Raw genomic sequence first — 20942 nt, 5'->3', positions numbered from 1 at the left:
CTGAAGCATCAAAACTAACCTAATACTACACATGACTGCCGTCTGCCACGCCAGGTTTTAAATACTCCAGTGAATGACATGCTGGTGAACTCGCTGCGCTGCCATTGGTCGGCAGCTCCACACCAGATGTCTTTCAAACCAAATCTGAACTTGATGGGATTTTCTCAGCTCAGCTCGTGCTTCAGGGCACAGCTATCTAAAGGTCTACGGAGGGTTGAGGGATAATGACTCAAAACAGCAGATTTTGGAGATAGAAAAAGCCCCGGAGCGTGCCGCTGTGTCTGAGAGGGGCATTTAAGACTAATTGCCTCAGTCTTTCTTCCTTTAGCCTTTATTCAACCACGGAAGGAGTTAACTGAGCATGAATACTCCTTTTCAACTGCCTGATGCCCACAACTTTAAATCCTGGGAACTACCAGGCACAACAGCGATCAATGCAAAGTCCATGAATACAATTAGTGGATAAGCGGCTTGGTCAAGTGCGCCTTTAACATCTAATAAAGTGGGAAAGGAGAGTGGTTATTATCTGGTTTTTACTTTTGTTTTTAGCTTTTCAGAAAATCAACAACGATCACATTAGATTAGAGAATCTAGGATGTCAAGATCACAAACTCTTGTGCTCTTGACATCCTGGGCTGCATGATGGTGCAGTGAGGTTAGCACTATCGCTTCATAGGTTGATCGTGTTGGAGTCAAATTTCCTGGTTGAACTTCCTGTGAGGAGCTTACATGGTCCCAAGGTACTTTAGCTTTCTTCAAAAGTCCAAAGATATGCATGTTAGCCTACATGGGGATTCTAATGTGGATGTAGTTAAGTATGTAAGGCGGATAAAGTACAAAGACTAAAGCCCTACACATATGAATGGGTAAATTTAGCTTATGCAACACGTTTGAATGGTCAAAAAGATTAAAGGAGTACTTCATAAATGCCAATCCAACCTCCATTTTAAGCTCAAAGACTGTAGCAGTGCCTCTGTATTCTACAATATATCTCCCACCAATGAAAAGTACAAAAACTCAACAACTAGAGACAAACAAAGCCAGTCCACAACTTTCTATAACAGCTTAAAATAACTCAAAATCATCAGTTCATGAACAAAAACCTTCACCAGTCAGATGAGCCTCATAACACAGTAAGAAGAAGCAACACGCCTCCTATTTGTTCAGTCATGACTCTTCTTAAGCGATAAAATGAAAAAAAAATATGTAATGAATAACCAACAGAGGCACAGTAGCGATAAAGTAGCTCTGACTGCCTCCGAGTCAGCACCAGCTATAATCTTTCTGAGCTGGATTACATTTACATGAGATGAAACGAGCTGATTGGAGGATGAAAATGATATTTTTATTTGGATTACATGCCCATTTAGATTAAAAACTGACTTCAAGCAGCCAAACAGAGCTCCACACAGGACAGCCACTCAGTTCTTGTTTATCTCTCCACTCCACCTTTTTTCTGATCTGTTCTTTCTGTATCTCACCTTTCATCGGTTCACCGTGGGAATAAGGAAGCCTACTTTGTGGCAGTTTCTACTTTGGGGCTTTCTTGAACCTTCTTCGGCCTTCCTCTTTCCTATCAGCCCGATTCAAGCAGTTCCCATGTGAAACTCGCTGTTAGTAACATCGTTATCTCTCTCTCGCTCTCTGTGGGGCGGGCCTCCCTGGCTATTGTCTCAGTGTGCTGTCGGAGCCATTAGCCAGCAACACCCAGAGCACAGTTACACCCTCACTATCACCCACTGCCACCTAACTAGCTGCGAAGAGCTTGAGCATGAGCCCTAGAGGTCAATGCCATCCAACGGGAGCAGACCTGGATGTCCAAGAGTTGTCCAGAAGGAAACAAAAATGCTGATAACTGCTCCTGCTCCAATTAAAGTCTGAATATATGAGGAAATACAGCCGTCCAGATCAGCACAGATTTTGAACTGAAGCTTTTGATTACTGTTAGATTGTTTAAACCTCTAAGTGTTTGCTTTTTTTCATTGATTCACAAGGAAAACACACTATACCAGCATGCCACTTAAAAATAATGCTTATTTATTGCCCACTCCATCCTCTGTGTGTAAAAAAAGAAAGGAAAACTATCTAGCTTCATTCCTCCTCCTTTTAAGACAACCCTTTTGTGATTGGCTACCCCTAACAAACACAAGGTAAGAACAACAGGTGGGTGGGGCTTCTGTAAGCACAAACAGAGCAGTCTAAAACTAATCGCTTGCACGTGCAACGACCTCTTTATTTAAAACGAATGGCGACTGTTGTTTTTATGAACATTTGCTGTAACAGTGAATGAGCGTTTCGTCCACTGCCTTTGGCCTCTAAAACAGCCACACACACAAAAAAAAGAGTAAACAAGTGTCCCATAAGGACGACCTTTGGACACAAAGACAAGTCGAAAGCACAATAGAGTGCTGAATATTTACAGTTTTATTACTACTGAAAGTCCAGAGTCCATAAAGTTAAGGTTTAAAATAGGATTATACAGGTTGCTCAAACACACTGATTTGAGTTTATCATTTTATTGTTGAGAGCTGTGAATATCTGATGAGCAGCCTCTGGAATCGTGATCTTTCCTTGTCCTTTGCAGATCTGTTTGCATGTTGCATGCCTAATATTCAAGGCCAGAGTAAAATAAAAAAGTGACCCCAGCAGGAAAACTAATCTAGGTCGTTTGTGGCTACTGTGGGTGTCATCTGCTCTATCAGCAATAGAAGGCTGTGGCTACCGTCTAATGAAAGATCTGATAGACATGAATACAGCCATACTGTGGTTAGATTTTTGTTTTTCTTTAAATTAGGTCACAATGTAGATGATTTGGAAGCCATAGCAGACAAACTACACGGTTTTATTTAACTTAGATCTTAAATAAGTCGTCTTCTTTCAGCTTAAGGCCAAAGCTGTAGGTATTTGCATGAGGCCAGTTCTGCTGCTGTGGTTGACTGCTTTGTGTTTGATGCTCAGAAGAGAAATTAAATCACCCGACAGACAGAATTGCACGCATCGTGCTCCTTTGTCTCTGCTAATTAGTGATCACTGTGACCAGCTGCCGAAATGAAAGCACCCGTTTTGCAGACCGCATACGCGCACGATCACAAACTGAGCCGTGCCTTCACGTGAAAAAGGTACTGAAAACCACCAGTATGAGCACACCCAGCAATTTCAGTCTGCAGAGATGCAAGCCCGTCGAGGAAAATGTGCAACAGGAACTGTCACCCTGCATCTGTTGTCTAAACCACACTCCGCTGCCTTTTGTAGTTCGTACATATGCTTTAATAAGGCTTCGGTGCAGATTTAATACTAATCTTAGGACATAAATGAACCCTAACGGGAAATCTTTAGCAGATCGAAAACACATTTCACCACAAGTCTCTATGACTTTAATTTCATGATGCAAGCAGTAACCATCAGAGCTAAAAAACAAACCCAACAAAGAAGTGTAGTTGACTGCAGTTCCACTAGTGGCCACTTGAGCCTGGCTCCAAAGGTCAGTCCCACAGACTCTGTTATTAAAAGACAGTCCAACTTTACAGCAGAAATAAAAACGTTTACAGCCTGCTGCAAGAAACTGTTTTGGTCTCTGTGGCTGATTCGCTTCTCTGTAATAGCTGTACAGCAATATCCAAGCCCAAGCCCTGCTCTACTATTGAAAAGTCATTTTAGCTTGCCATTATATGGTTGCCTGGCAACATGATGGTATCATCATATATGAAACATATCCTAATATTCATGTTTTGTAGATACAAATTAAATGTTACTGTCGTGAAATTAAAATAACATTATAGGTGCATAAACGCCACAAACTGGTCATTTTAGCCTACTGGTAAGAGGTCGCTAGGCAAGATGATGACACATATACCTGTGTGGCATCTTTGATTGTTCACCTGCTTTTGTGTATTATCGTTTGGTTTTACTGCCATCAAAGCTTAAAGTAATACAAACTTAGGGGTGTGGCTCTCTTGGATGACAGGTGGTTACAGTGTTTCTAAGGACTGCTTCTCATGTAAGTAACGTTGTGTTTTCTTAAAAACAAAGAAACTCATGACTGAAACAGCCACAAATACCAAATTGGAGGCTTCAAAGTATATTTCATACACCAAGGGGTGATAGTGTCTATGGTACTCCAGCCTTTTACCAAAAATGATGTTCACTTATCACCCGTCACAGGTGTTAGTGAAGTTTAAAACATATTGATTTTTCCCCTTCTATTGCTGTTCTTTCCAGTTATGCAAAAGTTCATGAGGAAGTAAAGGTAATATTAACAAAACAAAGAGGGGTAATAGTAGAAGCTACCACAATCACAGTACCACTGCCAGCTCCCAGAGGCTGCACAGGATCACTAATAGACTGATAAGCATTGCAAACATTTGCACTTTAATAACTAGTGATCAGTGGAAGCTGTGAGTAAACTTCTGCATCTGGATTCTGCGGAAGTCTGACATGACTGTGATACTGTAGGAAAAAAAAGCATGAACACTTATACATTATATATAAATATGTATCATCCGTTGTGGTGAGCCTGGTACCACAGAGATCCTAACAGGAAGCAGCCTGATTGACACATTTTCACACCCTCCTCTTCACACACACGCTGCAGTTTACTTCGCATTAGAGTGCCGCAGCTTGTCTGTAAAGATTCATGCGATATAAATCAATGAACGGTTAAAGAGCATCTGAGTCGAAAAACAGTGAGCCACAGCAGATTTCAAGCATGGTATTTGGGATGTGAAGGGTCATGCGAGACACCAAACATGACCTTTAATCACACTAAACAAACAGCTTGTCGGCTGTAATGACTGCCAGCTACACGCGGCCCTTTTTGAAGTGATGCAGAAGGGGAAGAGTCGTGTTTTTGTCTTCACCCAGAGCAGGTGAACCCGGCTATTAAACCGGGCGTCATAAACAGCACTTAGCCGCAGCACGGAGACTCCATCGCTTGCCACTGATCCTCCTGTAAACACGTGTGTTTGCCATGTGTCAGAGAGGGGTGCTTCTGCTGCATCCACACACACATGTGTATGAGCTTCTAGGAAGTTATCACTCAGCGAGGTGAAAGGCGCTCAGCTGCTTCCTATTGCAAGTACCACATTTCTGCTCATGACCTTGAATCGTCTTGAAGCAGTGACTTAGATGTATTACTATTGTATCTATTTGTTTATGTAATGTATCTATGTTTACGTAGTTTCAGACCTTTTAATTGGCATACAGCTTTAGATGAGTCATCGAAACCTTGTTTAGGTACAGTCTATACTGATGACACTGAGAGCGGACCTAATGTGATGACCCCAACTCCACGTTTAGTTTTTCTTGAACCCTGCTTTGAATCATCACTTTAAGATAATCCTTATTATACTACAGCCCCTCAGATCATCACCTGCCTGAAACAAGCCATTTTAGCTGTCTTTCTTCTCATTGGCTGCCTCTTACAAACAGAAGGTTTGAACAGTTGGTTTGGTGAGTTTACCAAGTCTATGTATAAGATGATATAAATGTAAGATTAATGTAAAAAAAAAAACAAAGAAAAAAAGCATCAGTGTCAGGTTTGACATCCACCCATCACAACTTTTTAGTGTATCTTTAGCTAAAGCTAGACAGTAAGCAGAAGGTCGCTGAGGGCTAATGTCCTGTTTAACAAGTTCAAGGAAGTAATCTGAGCCGCAACAACATTTTATGGGTGATTTCTTCGACCCGTGCTCCACCTCTTTAATGAGTTTTATGGTGTAACTTGCAATCTTGCTGACAAACCGGAATAATCACAAGCAGAAGAAATTGTATTTTAGTGAGCAAATTCTGGTCTGGACTCTGAGAAAACAGAGAGCTGCTACTGCATTACACAGGAGAATAAAATGTGAAGGACAAACAAAAAAGGCCTTAAAATTAAACTACCCTAAAATGTATCTAAAGTCAAAAGACTAAACCCAAGTAGAAAGACCAACCAGCTTTGCTGTGCCTAAACAGCTTTGACCCAGACGTCAGCTTCCATGTATCTGACTTGCTCCGGGACATTTCCAGTGCTCAACTAGATTGAAATCTGGGGAGTTGAGGGGCCAGATCAGTGCCATGGGATTCAGGTTTTAATGCATGGTGAGGTACAATGCCTTGAAAAGGGAGACCACTACCAGTGGGGTGCGTCACTGCAATGCAATGCAAGGGTTGCATAGGTACGTAGATGGTTGATGTCTTTTCTTCACATGGAAGGTGTTTTAATGTTGAGGCTGACAGGTTTGTTTTATTTCCACATGTTTGTTTTTTGTTTACTGTCTTTTAAAACATGTGGCACTAAAACAGCTCTCCTTCCCATCTGGTATGTTTTATTAGTCTGTCCTGGTTTGTCCAGTCTGTCTGAATCCCCTCTGACTCAAACCTCTACATCACCAAGGCTTTTCTTTCCCCTCTTCCCATCAGTGTCTTGCCTGAACACAAGCAGTTTAAAACGTCATCCCATCTGCGAGCCTGTTCTGACCTTTCCCGAAATTTAAAAAAAAAACAAACAAACAAAAAAAAACCTTACGTAATTTCACCACTTGCTGAAAAGGGCCCCACCTTTGCTTTCAGTAAGAGCTCTCTGGGTGGTTTTGGCTCTGCCTCTCCGGGGTACACATCAGTCTAATAATAATGAAGGTGGCTTTGGCTAAACAAGCTCACAAATACTTGAATTCCCTTACTGCCACAGCCACACCACATAGAAGAAACCCGCGTCCCCACAGCAATGAGAGTGCCTCGGCTTTCAAAGCGACGAGGACGTTTTCAGCCCAAACAAACAACCTGCTCCAAAAAAAGTGGTACGCTCTGACTGTGAGAACACTGGTGCCACAATTAGGGCCGTACCACTGTAACACGTGTCCCGGGGTGGTTTGTACACGCTCATTTGGCCTCATTTCGCATGGTTAAATATAGAAAATAATTATAGTAATGACGGTAATGAGGACCTGATGACTTTTACAAGCCGTTCCTCAGAGCGCGGCCTGCTGCGGGTGAGAGCCAGTTCGAATAAATGGGCCGTGTGTTGGGTTCTGGGTAGGAAGGGCTCATGGGAAGCGGTTCAGAGCTCAGAGTACATGGTAATTTCTTCATTTGGACAGTTTTCAGGAAGGTTGACCCTCTGATTACAGCCTCCTTACAAGCCCTGCCAGTGGCCGTGTATTAACATAATTACACAGCAGGCTCGGTGAAATCTCACCTCGGCTATTTCTGAGAAAATCCTGTCGAAAAAGGCCGGTGTCATTTAAAGCCAGCACACAGGGGAACGTGACCCAGCACATTCCCTGCAGCTTCGCAATGATTGATATCTTATGCAAGCAAGTGTAAATCAATACACTGTTACGACACAGTTACAGTGCAACTGGGCGCTGTAGCTGCATGTAATCAATCGATAGCTTATTTTAGTTTTGTGGTTGGAACAAACTGTTTCAGGGGTTCTTTGTGACTGATTGTAAACATTCATTTTTCTTGTGTAAAGACTTTAATTCTGCCAGAAGATGTGGAAAGAAGGGTAAATTCAACCTGCCAAGCGCTGAATAAAAAGGACTATTGTATCCACAGTGTAAATATGACACCCCCACCACCAACACCTTCTCCTTCATTTATGATTCACGAGCTGCGAGGAAATCTCCACACCCTAAAACATAAACAGCAACAGCATGGCAGCTGCAGCTTTGATGGGATGTGATGCGCCATGATGCCGTCTGACCACGCCGCAAGCTCCAACAAACCTCAGATCCTCAAAAAATATCTCAGTTGAACTGTCTAGTCAGAGAATGATGAAAAGTGTGTCACAATCATGGCCTTCCCCTGGAAAATGTCAGTTTCACTCTTATTTAGGAGATGACAATCACATTCATAATCAACAGTAAAGCTTTTATATTTTCACTGCATTCAGCTACTTTCTCCTCTCTAGATGCATTTGCTAAGAATTGTGCTCGATATAAATCATTCAAGTGCTTCTGAACTGTGGAAAAGTAATAATCTTAGGATCTTGAAAAGAAAGAAGATAACTGGACGCCTTCCTGTCTGTGTTCTTAAGTTAAGGTGAAGAGTCCCAGATATGTAAACCCTAGTGGGGGTAAACTTAAGGAAGTCCAGATACTTGTTTTTGTTTTGTTTTTTTTAAACTCTTAAGACTGCCATGACCTGGATTACTGAGATGCTTTCCAGACACATTTGTAAATCGTACTTTTCCAGTTTGCCCAAAGCCTTTTGCCAAGCTAGTTTGATCCTTTATTTAAGTCAAAATCATCTTTCATTTCTTTCTACTATTAACTACTAGACACAATGGACGACTGCTTCTTGTACAAATATCTCTGAAAACTGTCCAAATGTCACAAAAACTGATAACCACATGAAGCTAAAGAGCTAAATAAAGCTGTTAGAGAACCAGTACACTTAGGAGTTGTCGATTTTGGGTTTCACTTCACCAGGTTTACAGAAATTTGACTCATCATTATAGTAATGAGAATGTTATTAGTTACTGTTATTAGTTGTTATTTGCTGCCCAAAGCAGATAAAAAGGTCACTGAATGCAGATTTGGGATTTAAGGGGGTGTGGCTTTCACCCAGCTTCTGCTTCTAATGTTAAGGTTATTAAAACAGTAATGCTTTGTTACATTGTTGTAGTCTCTTCATTCCTGCGGCAGTATGTCTGCCACTCTGTTTACTTTGAGTGCACTTACAGTAATTTATAGCAGTAAAAACTGTGATGAAATACAACGTGGGCAGGACTCAACTGCAACACTCAACCACTTTAGGTGAGGTCACAGGAAATGATCTAATTTGTGTAACGTCTTGGGTAAAATGGCTGTTATCCCGCGGCTCCTCCTTATTCTGTCCATTCATCTCAGTCGTCTTTTTTTTGTTTTTGTTTTTTTACTGTCACACAAACTATAAGGTAACCTGACATCTCCTGCGTTTCTGACCCACTCCTTAGCCTGCAGCGCTTCCTGGCTCCTGCACGACCCAGATAGCACAAGCTCGGTGGTAGCCTGGATCTATCTTGTCACATCTTGGACTCCTTCGCTGTGGTCCTGGAGCCTTACCTATAATTAGGACTGAAACTGGAGATATTCTCTCAAAAGTGTAACGGCTTGTGCAGCTTTTGCATTCTGCCAGGACAATCCAGGGCTATGAGAGGAAACTGATCCGTGAGTCTGGCTCAGCGCCTGAGCAAAGCGGTGAATAACTGCGAGCTTGACACCGACTTTTGACCTGAAAATATAATTTACTGCACCTAAACGGGTCGAGGAGCACCGGCAACACAAATGTACAACAGTCCTGTGAATACGAATGGTATTCACGGGGCCTCCAGCCAACAGACGCTCAGTTTTGGCAAAGGAGACTTGTGGATTACTTCCAAGCTTGGTGCTGATGCCAAGCGAGGGTACATGAGTGCATCATAGTAACCCCCAGAGACAAGAGCACTAATCCCTCCAGGGGGCATTAGCCGACATGTGAAATATGTTTCGGGGTATCTCTGCAGGGCCACATTGATTGGTTTTACATATAGGAATAGTCAATGAGATGGAGATTCACTCCAATGTCCCTTCGATTTCACGCCACACAAAGATCTCACAGCCCAAACAACAGAGACTGCCATCTTTCCCCTTTGAAACATGAAGGGCATCAGAGATAAAAGGAGAAAGATTCCCCCTTTTAACACTTTACTGCATTTGATTAAGTGCCTTTTAAACTAAGGGATACTCTCATTATGATTAGATGATATATATATATATATATATATATATATATATATATATATATATATATATATATATATATATATATATATATATATATATATAACAGCAGGGTGCAAGATGCTAGCAGGCAAGGCATACATGGAACGCCATAACCAAGTGGCCGGCATAGTGTACAGGAACATCTGTGCCGAGTATAACCTGGAAGTCCCGAGGTCAAAATGGGAGATGCCCCCAAGGGTGGTGGAGAATGACCGAGCTAAGATCCTGTGGGACTTCCAGATACAGACGGACAAAATGGTGGTGGCTAACCAACCGGACATAGTGGTGGTAGACAAACAGAAGCAGACGGCCGTAGTGATCGATGTAGCGGTTCCGAATGACAGCAATATCAGGAAGAAGGAACACGAGAAGCTGGAGAAATACCAAGGGCTCAGAGAAGAGCTCGAGAGGATGTGGAGGGTGAAGGTAAAGGTGGTCCCCGTGGTAATCGGAGCACTAGGCGCGGTGACTCCCAAGATAGGCGAGTGGCTCCAGCAGATCCCGGGAATAACATCGGAGATCTCTGTCCAGAAGAGCGCAGTCCTGGGAACAGCTAAGATACTGCGCAGGACCCTCAAGCTCCCAGGCCTCTGGTAGAGGACCCGAGCTTGAAGGATAAACCGCCCGCAGGGGCGTGCTGGGTGTTATATATATATATATATATATATATATATATTTTTTTTTTTTTTTTTTTTTTTTTTTTTTTGAATGGATAATTTGGTGTATGAAATGTCAAATAGATTCAATAACCAACAGCTATGGGTTGTTTTGGCCAACAAATGGGAAAAAAAATCCAAAAAGGCAATATAAGGAATATTTTCATTAATAAATATCAACTTTCCTAACTGATAAAAAGAAGTTTAATGACATATGAATATGTCAAGTTATCTTGCTTATCGATCGTAAACTTCAGATTGTTTTCCCAAAATGAGCCGTCTTTGCATTTTATACCAACTTTCATAGACGAATCTTGTGTACGAATCTTTGATTCTGCTTTTCTTCGTCCGCGTCCACGTCTCTGTGGACGTTGCTCAAGGGAAAGCGTTGAAAATGATGTGTGTGGAAATGAATGAGTAACTGTTTAAAAGGATGAAGGAAGTGGTTTAAGAGGACTTACTAGGTTTATTTCAACAACATGATTCATGCATAAAAAAATAATAATGATCTTAGACTCCACCATGGGGTAGCCCCTTAGTTCACCCACTGTCTAGAACAGACATTGGGTGAACTAAGTTATAACAAAGTTCTGATTGGCTGCCCCTCGAGTGGGGCTTCTGCACTCACAAACAGTTAAATTTACCTTAGATGGCTGTACTGGACATATCATCCTCCATCATACAGAGGGGGGGGGGGGGGGGGGGGACAGCGAATAAAAGCCTCAAATGGGTTGTTTAGAGTACTCTGAATTCATGTAATTTATATACACTTTGACCTCTTTATTTAAAACCTTTAGCAATGTTTAGTATTCTTTTTTTTTTACCTGTATACAGCAGCTTCTTATAATTGCTTTTCCCCCAAACGACTGTCTACACACTGCTCAGCTTCGCCACATGACAAAGAAGACTAATGCAATCTCACATGCTTTAAAACTACGATGCTGTCGGCCTGCTAGAGGACCTTTGCTTCTACCCTACACATATCCAGAGCGCACACAGGTCAGCTCAGCTATTAAACAGACTCTCCGTGCAGTCGAACCAACTTGACGGGAGCCCACTAGATCTTGAAGGATGACCCTGTGAAATAGCTGGCATTCCTTGAGGGAAGGAAGGAGGAGCTCAACCGTGGAAATGGTTCTTTGCATTGTTGGCGAGTCTGTTTCTAAAACGAGTCCACATTGTAGTCTGTCTCCCCGCTGGCTGTTTTCAAATGTTAATGGCTGGCTCACGGTGCGAGGGCGCAGAGAGGGGAGGTTGGGGGGTCGCTATTCATTGACATTGGGGGAGTAGCTCTTTGCACTATCTGAAAATCTTACACAGGAGCAAAGTTGGGGAAAGGGACAGGAAATCGCTGACACACATGGGCTACAAAAGCTACATGTCACTGTTCAGACATCTGAGCAGGCACAGAATAATAAATGCTTTGAAGTTAAGATGGGAAAAAGCAATGTGAAATAATGCTTAAGTGCATATAACTTGCAGAGTTCTCTTGAAAAGGGCACTGGGTTCCTCTCAAGGAATTTCTTTCAGAAGAATACAAATGTCTCTTTCTGGAAGGACTACACAATGCCACCCCCTGCGTAAGCAAACAAGCTGAGAAAAGAAAAGAACCCCTGCTGTAAGGCTCATTATCAATGTGAAGGGCCACCTTGAAACAATCATGTGCATCCTCTGAACAACCTTCCCATGCACGATCGCCTGGAATGCACTCATTCTCACGGGGCGCTCCTCGACCTCCCCGACTCCCATCAACCCCACCCCAACGGCTCGACCCCCACTATACAGCCAACTCTGTTTGCCCTCTCGTTCTTCCCGCAACTTCCTCTCCTTTTCATTTTCTGCAGGCCCCTTCAGCACCACAGATCCTCCTCCTCACTCTTAGAACAATGTCTGCTATGCTCTCTCCTCCAGTTCCCTTCAGTGCTGGCTGACTGCCTAGAACCTGAACCCATTAAAAAAAATACAAACACTTTGAAAAGCACATTTTGGGCCAGAGTTTGGCTTCATCTAATCACTCTTCACTCTGGTTGTGGAGCTATTTCTACAACGGTTACATCAGCTACAAAGGAATGAGACCTGGGTGTTTAAAACTGTGTCACGACCCTTTAAAAGGACAGTTCTGGGCAAGTACATTCTCCACGTCCAAGTCCAACTTCCAGCAGGGACATCCTTCATTTAAGGCATCATATCGAGAGCTTTAACTCAAAAGAATTAAAGGAGTTGATCGTTTTTACCTGTTATCACAAAAGCAGCAGGTTAATTATGGAGCTTTAGCATTACTGTTGCAGTTTGTTAGCACTGGACAGAGCCTGGCTGGCAGTTTCCTCCTGTTTCCAGTCGTTATACTATGGTATGTGAAGTATCTCCAAGCCAATAAGCAAATTGAATCTCTCATAATCCTCTCTATCTCCATATTTTGTTCTTGAACTCTACAGAACAGCTTTGCTCAGTCTGAAACGAGCCGTTTTAGCTCCTCCCCCTTGAGGCCAACTTTGTTCTGACTGGCTGCCATTCACGAACAGAGGGCTCAAACTGTAGGTGGGTGGGGCTTTATGAACTAAGAACCATAGCTGTGTGACTGTGATGGCTGTAAGAGGAATATCTCCGCTCTATGACATCACTCAGACCCAAAGGTAGAAAAAAACTGTCTGAATCTGAGCGTTTAGAGCCCGAACTTTTGGCTCACAGGGATTACTCACTAAACACAGACCTCATTAAGTGAAACTAAAAATATAACCATCCGCCTCTGTAACAGTGACAAGACAGAAAATAAGGAAAAAGCAAAATAGGTCCCCTTCATACTAATTTATGTCTCATCTTTCTTTGTCCTCCATTTCCCTGGAAGAGCTCCGCCTCTGTGAGGTTCATCATGGGGATTACACACATTTGGTGACCTATGGAAAAAGGCACCCCGTTTCACACCTGAACACCTGTTGGAAACTATCTCTAGAGGCGTCTGATCAGATCGCGGCGCCTCACCTCAGGTCACGTGAACCACATGAGGGGGAGGGGTCGGCCTCGCTTGTTAAGCATGTGTTGAAACACTACCACTCTGCGAGGACAGGGACGCTCTTAATATAGCTGTAAATATCGAGTGGCTGTCGGGATGTGATGCAGTAGAGCTGTGACCGGCTGAAACTAGATAATCGCAGTAGTGACGTGAAATGTGTCACCTAACCGGAGCCTTGGGCTGATTTCCCACCCTCCTTTCCTCTGCCACAGCCTTGCATAACGTGGATATGTTTATTGTAAACAAAGAGCGCTGTCTACATGATCTCTGTGCTCTGGCTATCTTCTGAATGTGACAAACAAAGGAGTCAGACGTCAGAGAGCGGAGTGTGTATACTGCACAGATATCCTCCCTACAGGCTGATAATGGCCTGAAACGGTGGTGTTTATCATATTTATGAGCATGCACTGATCAGTCTCATTGTTCAGGGTGAATACAGTGACCGTGGAGACATGCTCGAAGTTATTTCCCCACTTTCAAATCCTCCTCTGGCCTCACACCCAAACTATCACCCTTGGCTCTGTGAACTGTGTACTTGACAGGACAATGAGTCAGTGAGCATGACGCACATATGCAGCGAGCACGCCCTCCAGTCACAAATCTGCTGAAGAGTGACCAGAAGACTGAAGAAAAAAAGCCAAACCTCATAGCAGAGAGAATCCCAGCCAACACCGAGGCAAACAGCTACTTCACACATCAGAAAACAGCCAGTGAAAACTGAATCAAGTGCCCTCAAAACCCCCAAAACCCTCACAAAAGACTATTGCCCCTTTAACGGGGCAAGGAAGACCTCAGACCCAAGAACATGAAGCAAAGGAAAAGTGCTAAAATGCAATCACATCCAGAGTAAATTCAAAGCTTCCTCCTGATGAAGTGACATCCAGCTGTTCCATCCATCACTGTCGAAGCCTCCAATTGTCTACACCCTGATGTAAAGACCTGTGGTTGTAGCCGATGATGCAGAGGTGACTTTCCCTTTTAATCCCAGTAACTGCATTTGACAGCATTAACAACAGTCTTTTCTGTCTGTTTGAGAGCTGGTCTGATTTTACAGCATCCTAAACCACATTACAGCGAGCTTTACTCACAAAAGAAAACCCACTACCATAAAATATCCACAGCATCAAAAACAGGATAATAATCACAGATTTATAGCACTAAACTAAATATCTCTGAGGGGGGGGGGGGGGCTTTCAGCTGTTGTGGAAATGACCTGCAGTTAGCTGAGCATTTTGATCTCCAAGGAGCCAAGCCAAACAACAATGTAATGTCACTCCACATCCACTACCATGAATCTTCTCTAAAGATATATATTTTTTTATCTATTTTTTTTTTACAACCACTTTCATAACCCAATACTCATTTTTTAAAACATTTTAAACAATATCTCTAAGTATTTGCTAATTACACCTCCTATAATGTGTATTTGTCACAAATTTCTTTGTCATAACCTGATATCTTCAGGTTTTAGACTTCAAAAAAAATACAATTTTCTGACATTGTCTAATCTAATGTTGTGGTGAGTCCAAGGAGGGGGCCTCAAAGTTGTTTTCATTTTAATTCCCTTTACGCCCCTGTGATGGAAAACGTAACCTGCAGATTTAAAGTGACGCATACTGACTTGTGCAGCACATTTACACACACACACACACACACACACACACACACACACACACACACACACACACACATCAAGCAGAAACAAAAAAGGCACGTTTCAGCAAGTCATTAGTGCAGTTTCCCCTTCTTTTTTTAACCAGTTCATAAGAAAAAAGCAACCCGGATGTATTCACTGAAATAAGTTGTGATTACCGCCACGAATACAGAAGCGTTAACATTTCACATTCACGTCGACTCAAAAAGAAATCTCCGACAGCATCACGATTTGTTGTCATTATCCAGGTTAAACAACACAACAAATATCCAGCCTTAATAACACAAAAAACTGAGATGTAGCATCAAATCCAGCCCGCGGCGCTTCACTTACTTTGTATTTCATCTTGCCGCTTCTCTTTCTGACTCCAGTTAAAGTGAGAAATATCCGCTTTACCGCGACACACAGCGGCACGTCGGAATAACCGGAGGCACTATTAAGAGTTTTTCTTCTTCTTCTTCCTGTGCGGTTAACCAGCCATCCAGAGATTCATATGCAGAGAAACACGCAATGATCTAGCTGACTCCAGTCCGCCGCTTTCTACTCCTCTACTCCGGAGAACCGCTCACCACACCGACTCCTGCAGCTCATTAACATTAGGCGCTCCTGATTGGCCCAACTAAAACCCTCTAACCACGCCCGCTTACGGTCTGCTAGAAATCTGCGACGTCATCGTCGTATCAAAATAAAATAAAGGAAAAAAATAGAGTAGAAAGAAAATATTTTAAAAATTAAATTGCCAAAAAAAAAAATTAAAAAATTGAATTAAAACAAGAATTCTAAAAATCTAAAAATATTATATAAAAATAATAATAAACAGTAGAATATGAAGAAAAAAATTATTCTCTCAACTTTCTGTCGGTTTTTCAGGGTATAGAAATGTTAATTGTAGCATAACTTAATGCCAGGCGTAAAACAAAATATCATTAAAAAGGCTTTATTTTTTTATTTTTCTCCATTTATTCTGCACATTTACAACTGATATAAAGTGATCTTTATTTTTTTTAATAAAAGTTAATAAAAGACACCACAAAAATGCAATCGTTATAAGTTACAGTGTGAACAGACAATTGTCCAGACGAACGAGAAATATCTATGATATCATATATAATGTATAACATCTATATTTAAGTTTCTCGTATCACTAAAAGACGGTACAGCTAAAATCACTGTGACCAGCTTTTCTGAATCAATTAATGAACACATACATTTACATATGAAACATTACCAGTCACCAACATTTGTCTTGCACTTGTCCCATCAAGGAAGCCTAAGTAATTATATGCTACCTGACGCTTTGTTATGGTGTACTGTAAGTGCATAAAGTACAGTACAACAGTCTCTAAAAAAAGAGTTATTTTAACATAATCTGTGCACCTGTAGAAATTACAGACTAGCATATTTGTTTGTGCATAAAGTTTACAACATTGGCCATCATTTCTGATGACATGAGTTAAATAACTAACTTAAAGTCACTACATTTAAAACTTTACCTCCCAAACAGAATCAGTAAATAGTTTGCTACCAGTCCTCTTTACATGAGGCACTCATTATTACACTCTTTTTAGTGTTAAATTCAACATCGTACTGCAAACCACAGCTTGAGCAGGAGACAAAAGAACTAAATCAAGTTCATTACAAGTAACGCATTACTGCCCATCTCCGATTACTTTTGTCAAGTAACGAGTAAAGTAAGGGATTACTATTGCAAAAATGGTAATCAGATTACCGTTACATTCCCGTAGGAACGCTGCGTTACTGCGTTACTAAAACCGTGAGTTTTTTGCGAGAATGTCTCATGACAGTGACCTAAGCGAGTGCGAAGTTTGTGACAACAGCTGTGTGCAGATCACCAATGGATAATATATGGAGTGGGGAGAGCGAAAAAAAACCCTAAACTTCCAAGCAAGCACCGAGTGCGCTACAACGTAATGGGAAATTCACAGAGAATCTCGCAGATTCTTCCACTGACCGCTGCAGCACACCTGCACCAGGGTAAACCTCCGCCTACCCTACTTTACAGGTGAAAATAGAGCAACAGGACCGCTAGTCTTTGACTTTATTTATTTTCTGCTGTGTTTTACTTGCATCTATTTGAAAGACTGAGTGTAAACACCAAAAAAATATTTTATTTTATGTGCTGGAATGTGCAGAAAATAGGTTTAAATATTAAACAAATTTCTTCCAGTCAGAGAATGTTGCATATAATTTAATGTTTGCTTGATGCATAAAGTTAAAAGATTAAAACTAATAAAACAAGTTTTAAAAAGAGACTTTTCCATTTGATTACATTTTGTATGATGGATTATGCAGAAAAAGTAGAATTGGGCTGAAAGATCTATTGCTTTATCACCTATTCAGTTGTAAATCGTGTTTTTAAAAAGTAACTAAGTAATTAATTACTTTTGAAAATAAGTAACCAGTAAAGTAATGGGATTACTTTTGGCGGGAAGTAATCAGTAATTAGTTACTTATTACTTTTTTCAAGTAACTTGACCAACACTGCCTGCAGGTATGAGGCTGTTGTTCTCCTTTATTTCATAGTGGACAGAAATGATTTTTTGGAGTGGCACAAATAATTTGTGTGGCATCAGATTTGATGCAGAACAGCTGATTGTTCTGTAAATAGTTTTAAATGTTTATTTAAAAAATGCCTTGGCTGCATTTTTAGGTAAACGGCTGCAAAAAACTTTGTTTGCATAACTCAGTTGCTTTTTTGAAGAAGTAACTAATTAATTGCCCAACACTGGTCATTATATACTGTATTTTGCAGACAGAGAGTTACAGACTCTCTCCCAGACCACGGACTCATAATACAAGTCAGAGCTTTATTTTAAAAAAAAAAGAAAAGTTGTGTTTTCAAAATTGGAGTTCAAGTTATTTTTACTTCCAATAGTGTTAATATACTACAATGGTCATGAACAAGATTTTTTTTCATTTTCATTGTAAGTAGGCTAAAGCAGTTAATTAAAAGTAGTCTAACATAAATGTAAATGCTGTAATTTGATTATTTTAATCAACCATGTAATTTGGATGGATTTGATGACCACTATATCCGCTTAGCTAACCCTTAAAGTTTTAAGAACGAAAGAAGAAAAGGGTGGCTTGTGTTATCCCACAAGAGGAAGGTTCTGGTTTTGAATCTGCAGATTGTTTGGGGCCCTGCTGTGGGTGCTTTGGTTACTAGTGATTCTAAATGGGGTGTAGGTGTGAATGGCTGTCTACGTTTCTGTGTCAAACCTATGACTCACTCTTAATTTGTCATGGGAAAGCTAGAGCCTATTGCTCTGTGACAGCTGGGATAGACTAGCTATTCCACAACCCTGAACTTGTCAAGCAGTTATCAGCACGGTGGATCATCTGCCTGAGCTGTAACCGTGTACTGTGTACTCATTTCTAATCCTGTCCATCCTGGTCACTCTCAATAAGAATTTCAACATCTTCAACTCTGCCACTTCTAGACATCATAGACATCTTCTCTATCACTTTTGCGGCCATCTTTCTGACACAAATCACCATTGACACTCGTCTCCACCTGCCCCACCCTGCCTGCACTCTATAAATGTAAGTAAATTTAAAAAATTGGAGATACATCCAGCTTAAAAACATTTTCTCTATTGTAGTTAACATGTGGCACAATCCCGCTGATACACGTTTGTAAGTTCAGCAAGAAGAAAATGTGCTGGTTGTTATTCTTAGAAATGGTGACAACAGAAGGGTGTCAGGAAACTGCGACTATGCAACATTTTCCCCTGTGCTTTGATGTTACTGTAAATTCAGAATGGCAACACCTAATAAAACTGCTTCTTAACACTTTCATCTTTCTGTTAAATAGATAAACAGAAAAAAGAATAGCTTTTGCCACGGCTGTTCACAAGTGCAAACGTATGTAGGAATGATTTAGCTATGCAGTGACAGACAGGAGACAGTTTTCAGATTCAGTCATGACTGAATGATCTCAAAAAGAGTTTCGTACAGTTTGAAAACAATGACTGATTATTTTTGACTGTAAACACAATAAAGCACCTTAATGGAAGAATTAAATAAACTGATCAGTGCATACAGCAGTATGATCCAGCAGCTCTTACCATATATGTTTCTGTAAGTCACAAAAGGTTTATATGAAAAGTAAAACATTGCTAAAGTCTGAAAAAGTCTCTGTATGCATGAAATTGGCTCCCTATAAAACTATCGCAACTCAGAATACTCAGATACCATAAAAATATATTTTAAAACTCACCAAAATGCAATTTATTGTCCTCACAGGCCAGAAAAAAGGTCAATTTACATTATTTTAAGGTTAACTTTTGTGCTTACCCCAAACGAAGGAAAGACGAAGTGGGTGAAAGTTGCGATGTCACTTCTTTAATGTGAGCTCCAATGTAACGGAGGTGAGAAAAAACACCCAATATCTGACAAGCTGACAAACAAGCAGGAAAGCCTTCCTCTCTTTTCTCACACCTATGCTCGCATGCGCTCAAAATGTGCATCTCATGACCTCACACACCACACACACGCAAACACACACACCACACAGGAAAAAAGCCCCCTCGCTATGACAGCAGGGCTCGTGGAGGTCTGTCTGTTGCAGTGGGCTGCCTTCTGTGGGCCTGTGTGCTATTACTTTAAAGGGGCTGAAATCTCCTGTAATTAGCCTGCATCTCATGCTCTAATTTGTGTCAGCTCATTTATCACAATCACAGGGACCCTATCGGCTCTCATTGTCCCCCGTGAACAGTCATATCCTCAGATGAATGGCTCCTGTAAGGGCGCTCAAAACACTCGTTTGTGAAACATACACCATGCCCAGCTGGAGCCCATTCTCCGAGCCACAAGTGGGCACGGGGGGGCTATTCTTCTGTGTATGGCATGTGATTATGTGCATGCAAGCACCTGTTTCCTATGATAAACAAAACTCATTTTCCCATCTGTTTATATCAGCGCCGGGAAGAAAGCAGCCTGAAAGAGAGAGAGAGAAAAAAGCCAAAAAGGTTGTTTATCCTCTTTGCACAACATTTGGCTGAACTGAATGAGTCCATTAGTCTTCAGTCTCGACTGAGCGTGCCATTTCAGCTGGCTTTTACTCTACCCCGACATGCATCATCAGCTCATTGGCAGGAATGAGTGAATAAGAGAAAAAAAATGATCCTCTTCAGCGTTGGTTGCAGCCCAGGATCCTGCTTTTGGATCTAAGCAGAGAAGCCAGGGGAAGATTTGCACTGGCATCAAGGGCTCAAGTCGCCATGACAACCGCCACCATGGCTGCAGTATTTGTGGCCTCTCACCTACTGTATTACAAGAGCTGAAAGGGCCTCCCGTCTCTGGAGTTGCAGAGGTCTCAGAGTGTTATTACGGCACATTTCAGCACGGAAATAGCCAGTAATAGTGCGAGTGAAAAACGAGCCGGACGCCTTTCATCTCCGCCAGGTGTCTGTGATGTTTTGGTTACATAAGCACCCCTGCAGATACGGCCCCAGGTTTCATCAGAGTGCAGAGCAGCCAGAAGTAGAGATCATGGGGGGTGGGGGGCTATGCTCACTGCTGCTTGGGTGGATGGACGGGAGCAGGAGGTGGAGGTGTTGGTGGTTCCTGACAAAAGCTCTTCTGTGTAGGCCAGGTTGAGATAGCCCCCTCACTGCTCCCCGTGAAAAAACGTCCCTCAAACTCTCGTAAACTAGCTGAGGCAGATTTATAGATGCTCCACCAACCCTTGTTGCTCAGACAGGCGAGTCCCCACCACCAACACCACCTCCACCCAGTCCCTGTGACCTATGGCAGCCTCGTGTCCGAGGAGCAGCAAAGGAATGCACAAAACACACAAGACAAGAAGACTACTGAAAAAATATGAGTGCGCTTACTTAGCTGATCCTTTTCTGTCGTTTGTCTTTTAAACTCTG

At 41.8% G+C, this 20942-nt stretch overlaps 1 protein-coding gene across 2 annotated transcripts in view; it reads right to left on the bottom strand.

Annotated features, from left to right (window-relative positions):
• nedd9 (neural precursor cell expressed, developmentally down-regulated 9) overlaps positions 1–19369 on the bottom strand; it is a 39328-nt gene extending 19959 nt beyond the window's left edge. Inside the window, exon 1 of one of the 2 annotated variants that reach the window (XM_085263445.1) lies at positions 19286–19369. Coding sequence is in view for 1 of the 2 variants with exons in the window: in XM_085263444.1 (XP_085119570.1) it covers positions 15379–15390 (12 nt within the window). In the remaining variant the exon portion in view is untranslated. Of the gene's footprint in view, positions 1–15378; positions 15785–19285 lie in introns of those variants that run through there. The other variant, XM_085263444.1, reaches the window with a different exon arrangement.
• Between the last annotated feature and the right edge of the window lie 1573 nt (positions 19370–20942).

Source organism: Mchenga conophoros, linkage group LG22 (assembly GCF_057382185.1).
Source record: "Mchenga conophoros isolate Kocher_MC1m ecotype Shallow Benthic linkage group LG22, M_conophoros_male_GT1.1, whole genome shotgun sequence".
Lineage (NCBI taxonomy): Eukaryota > Metazoa > Chordata > Actinopteri > Cichliformes > Cichlidae > Mchenga > Mchenga conophoros.
The sequence above is the reverse complement of the archived record's forward strand: the minus strand, read 5'-3'. Positions and strand labels throughout refer to the sequence as shown.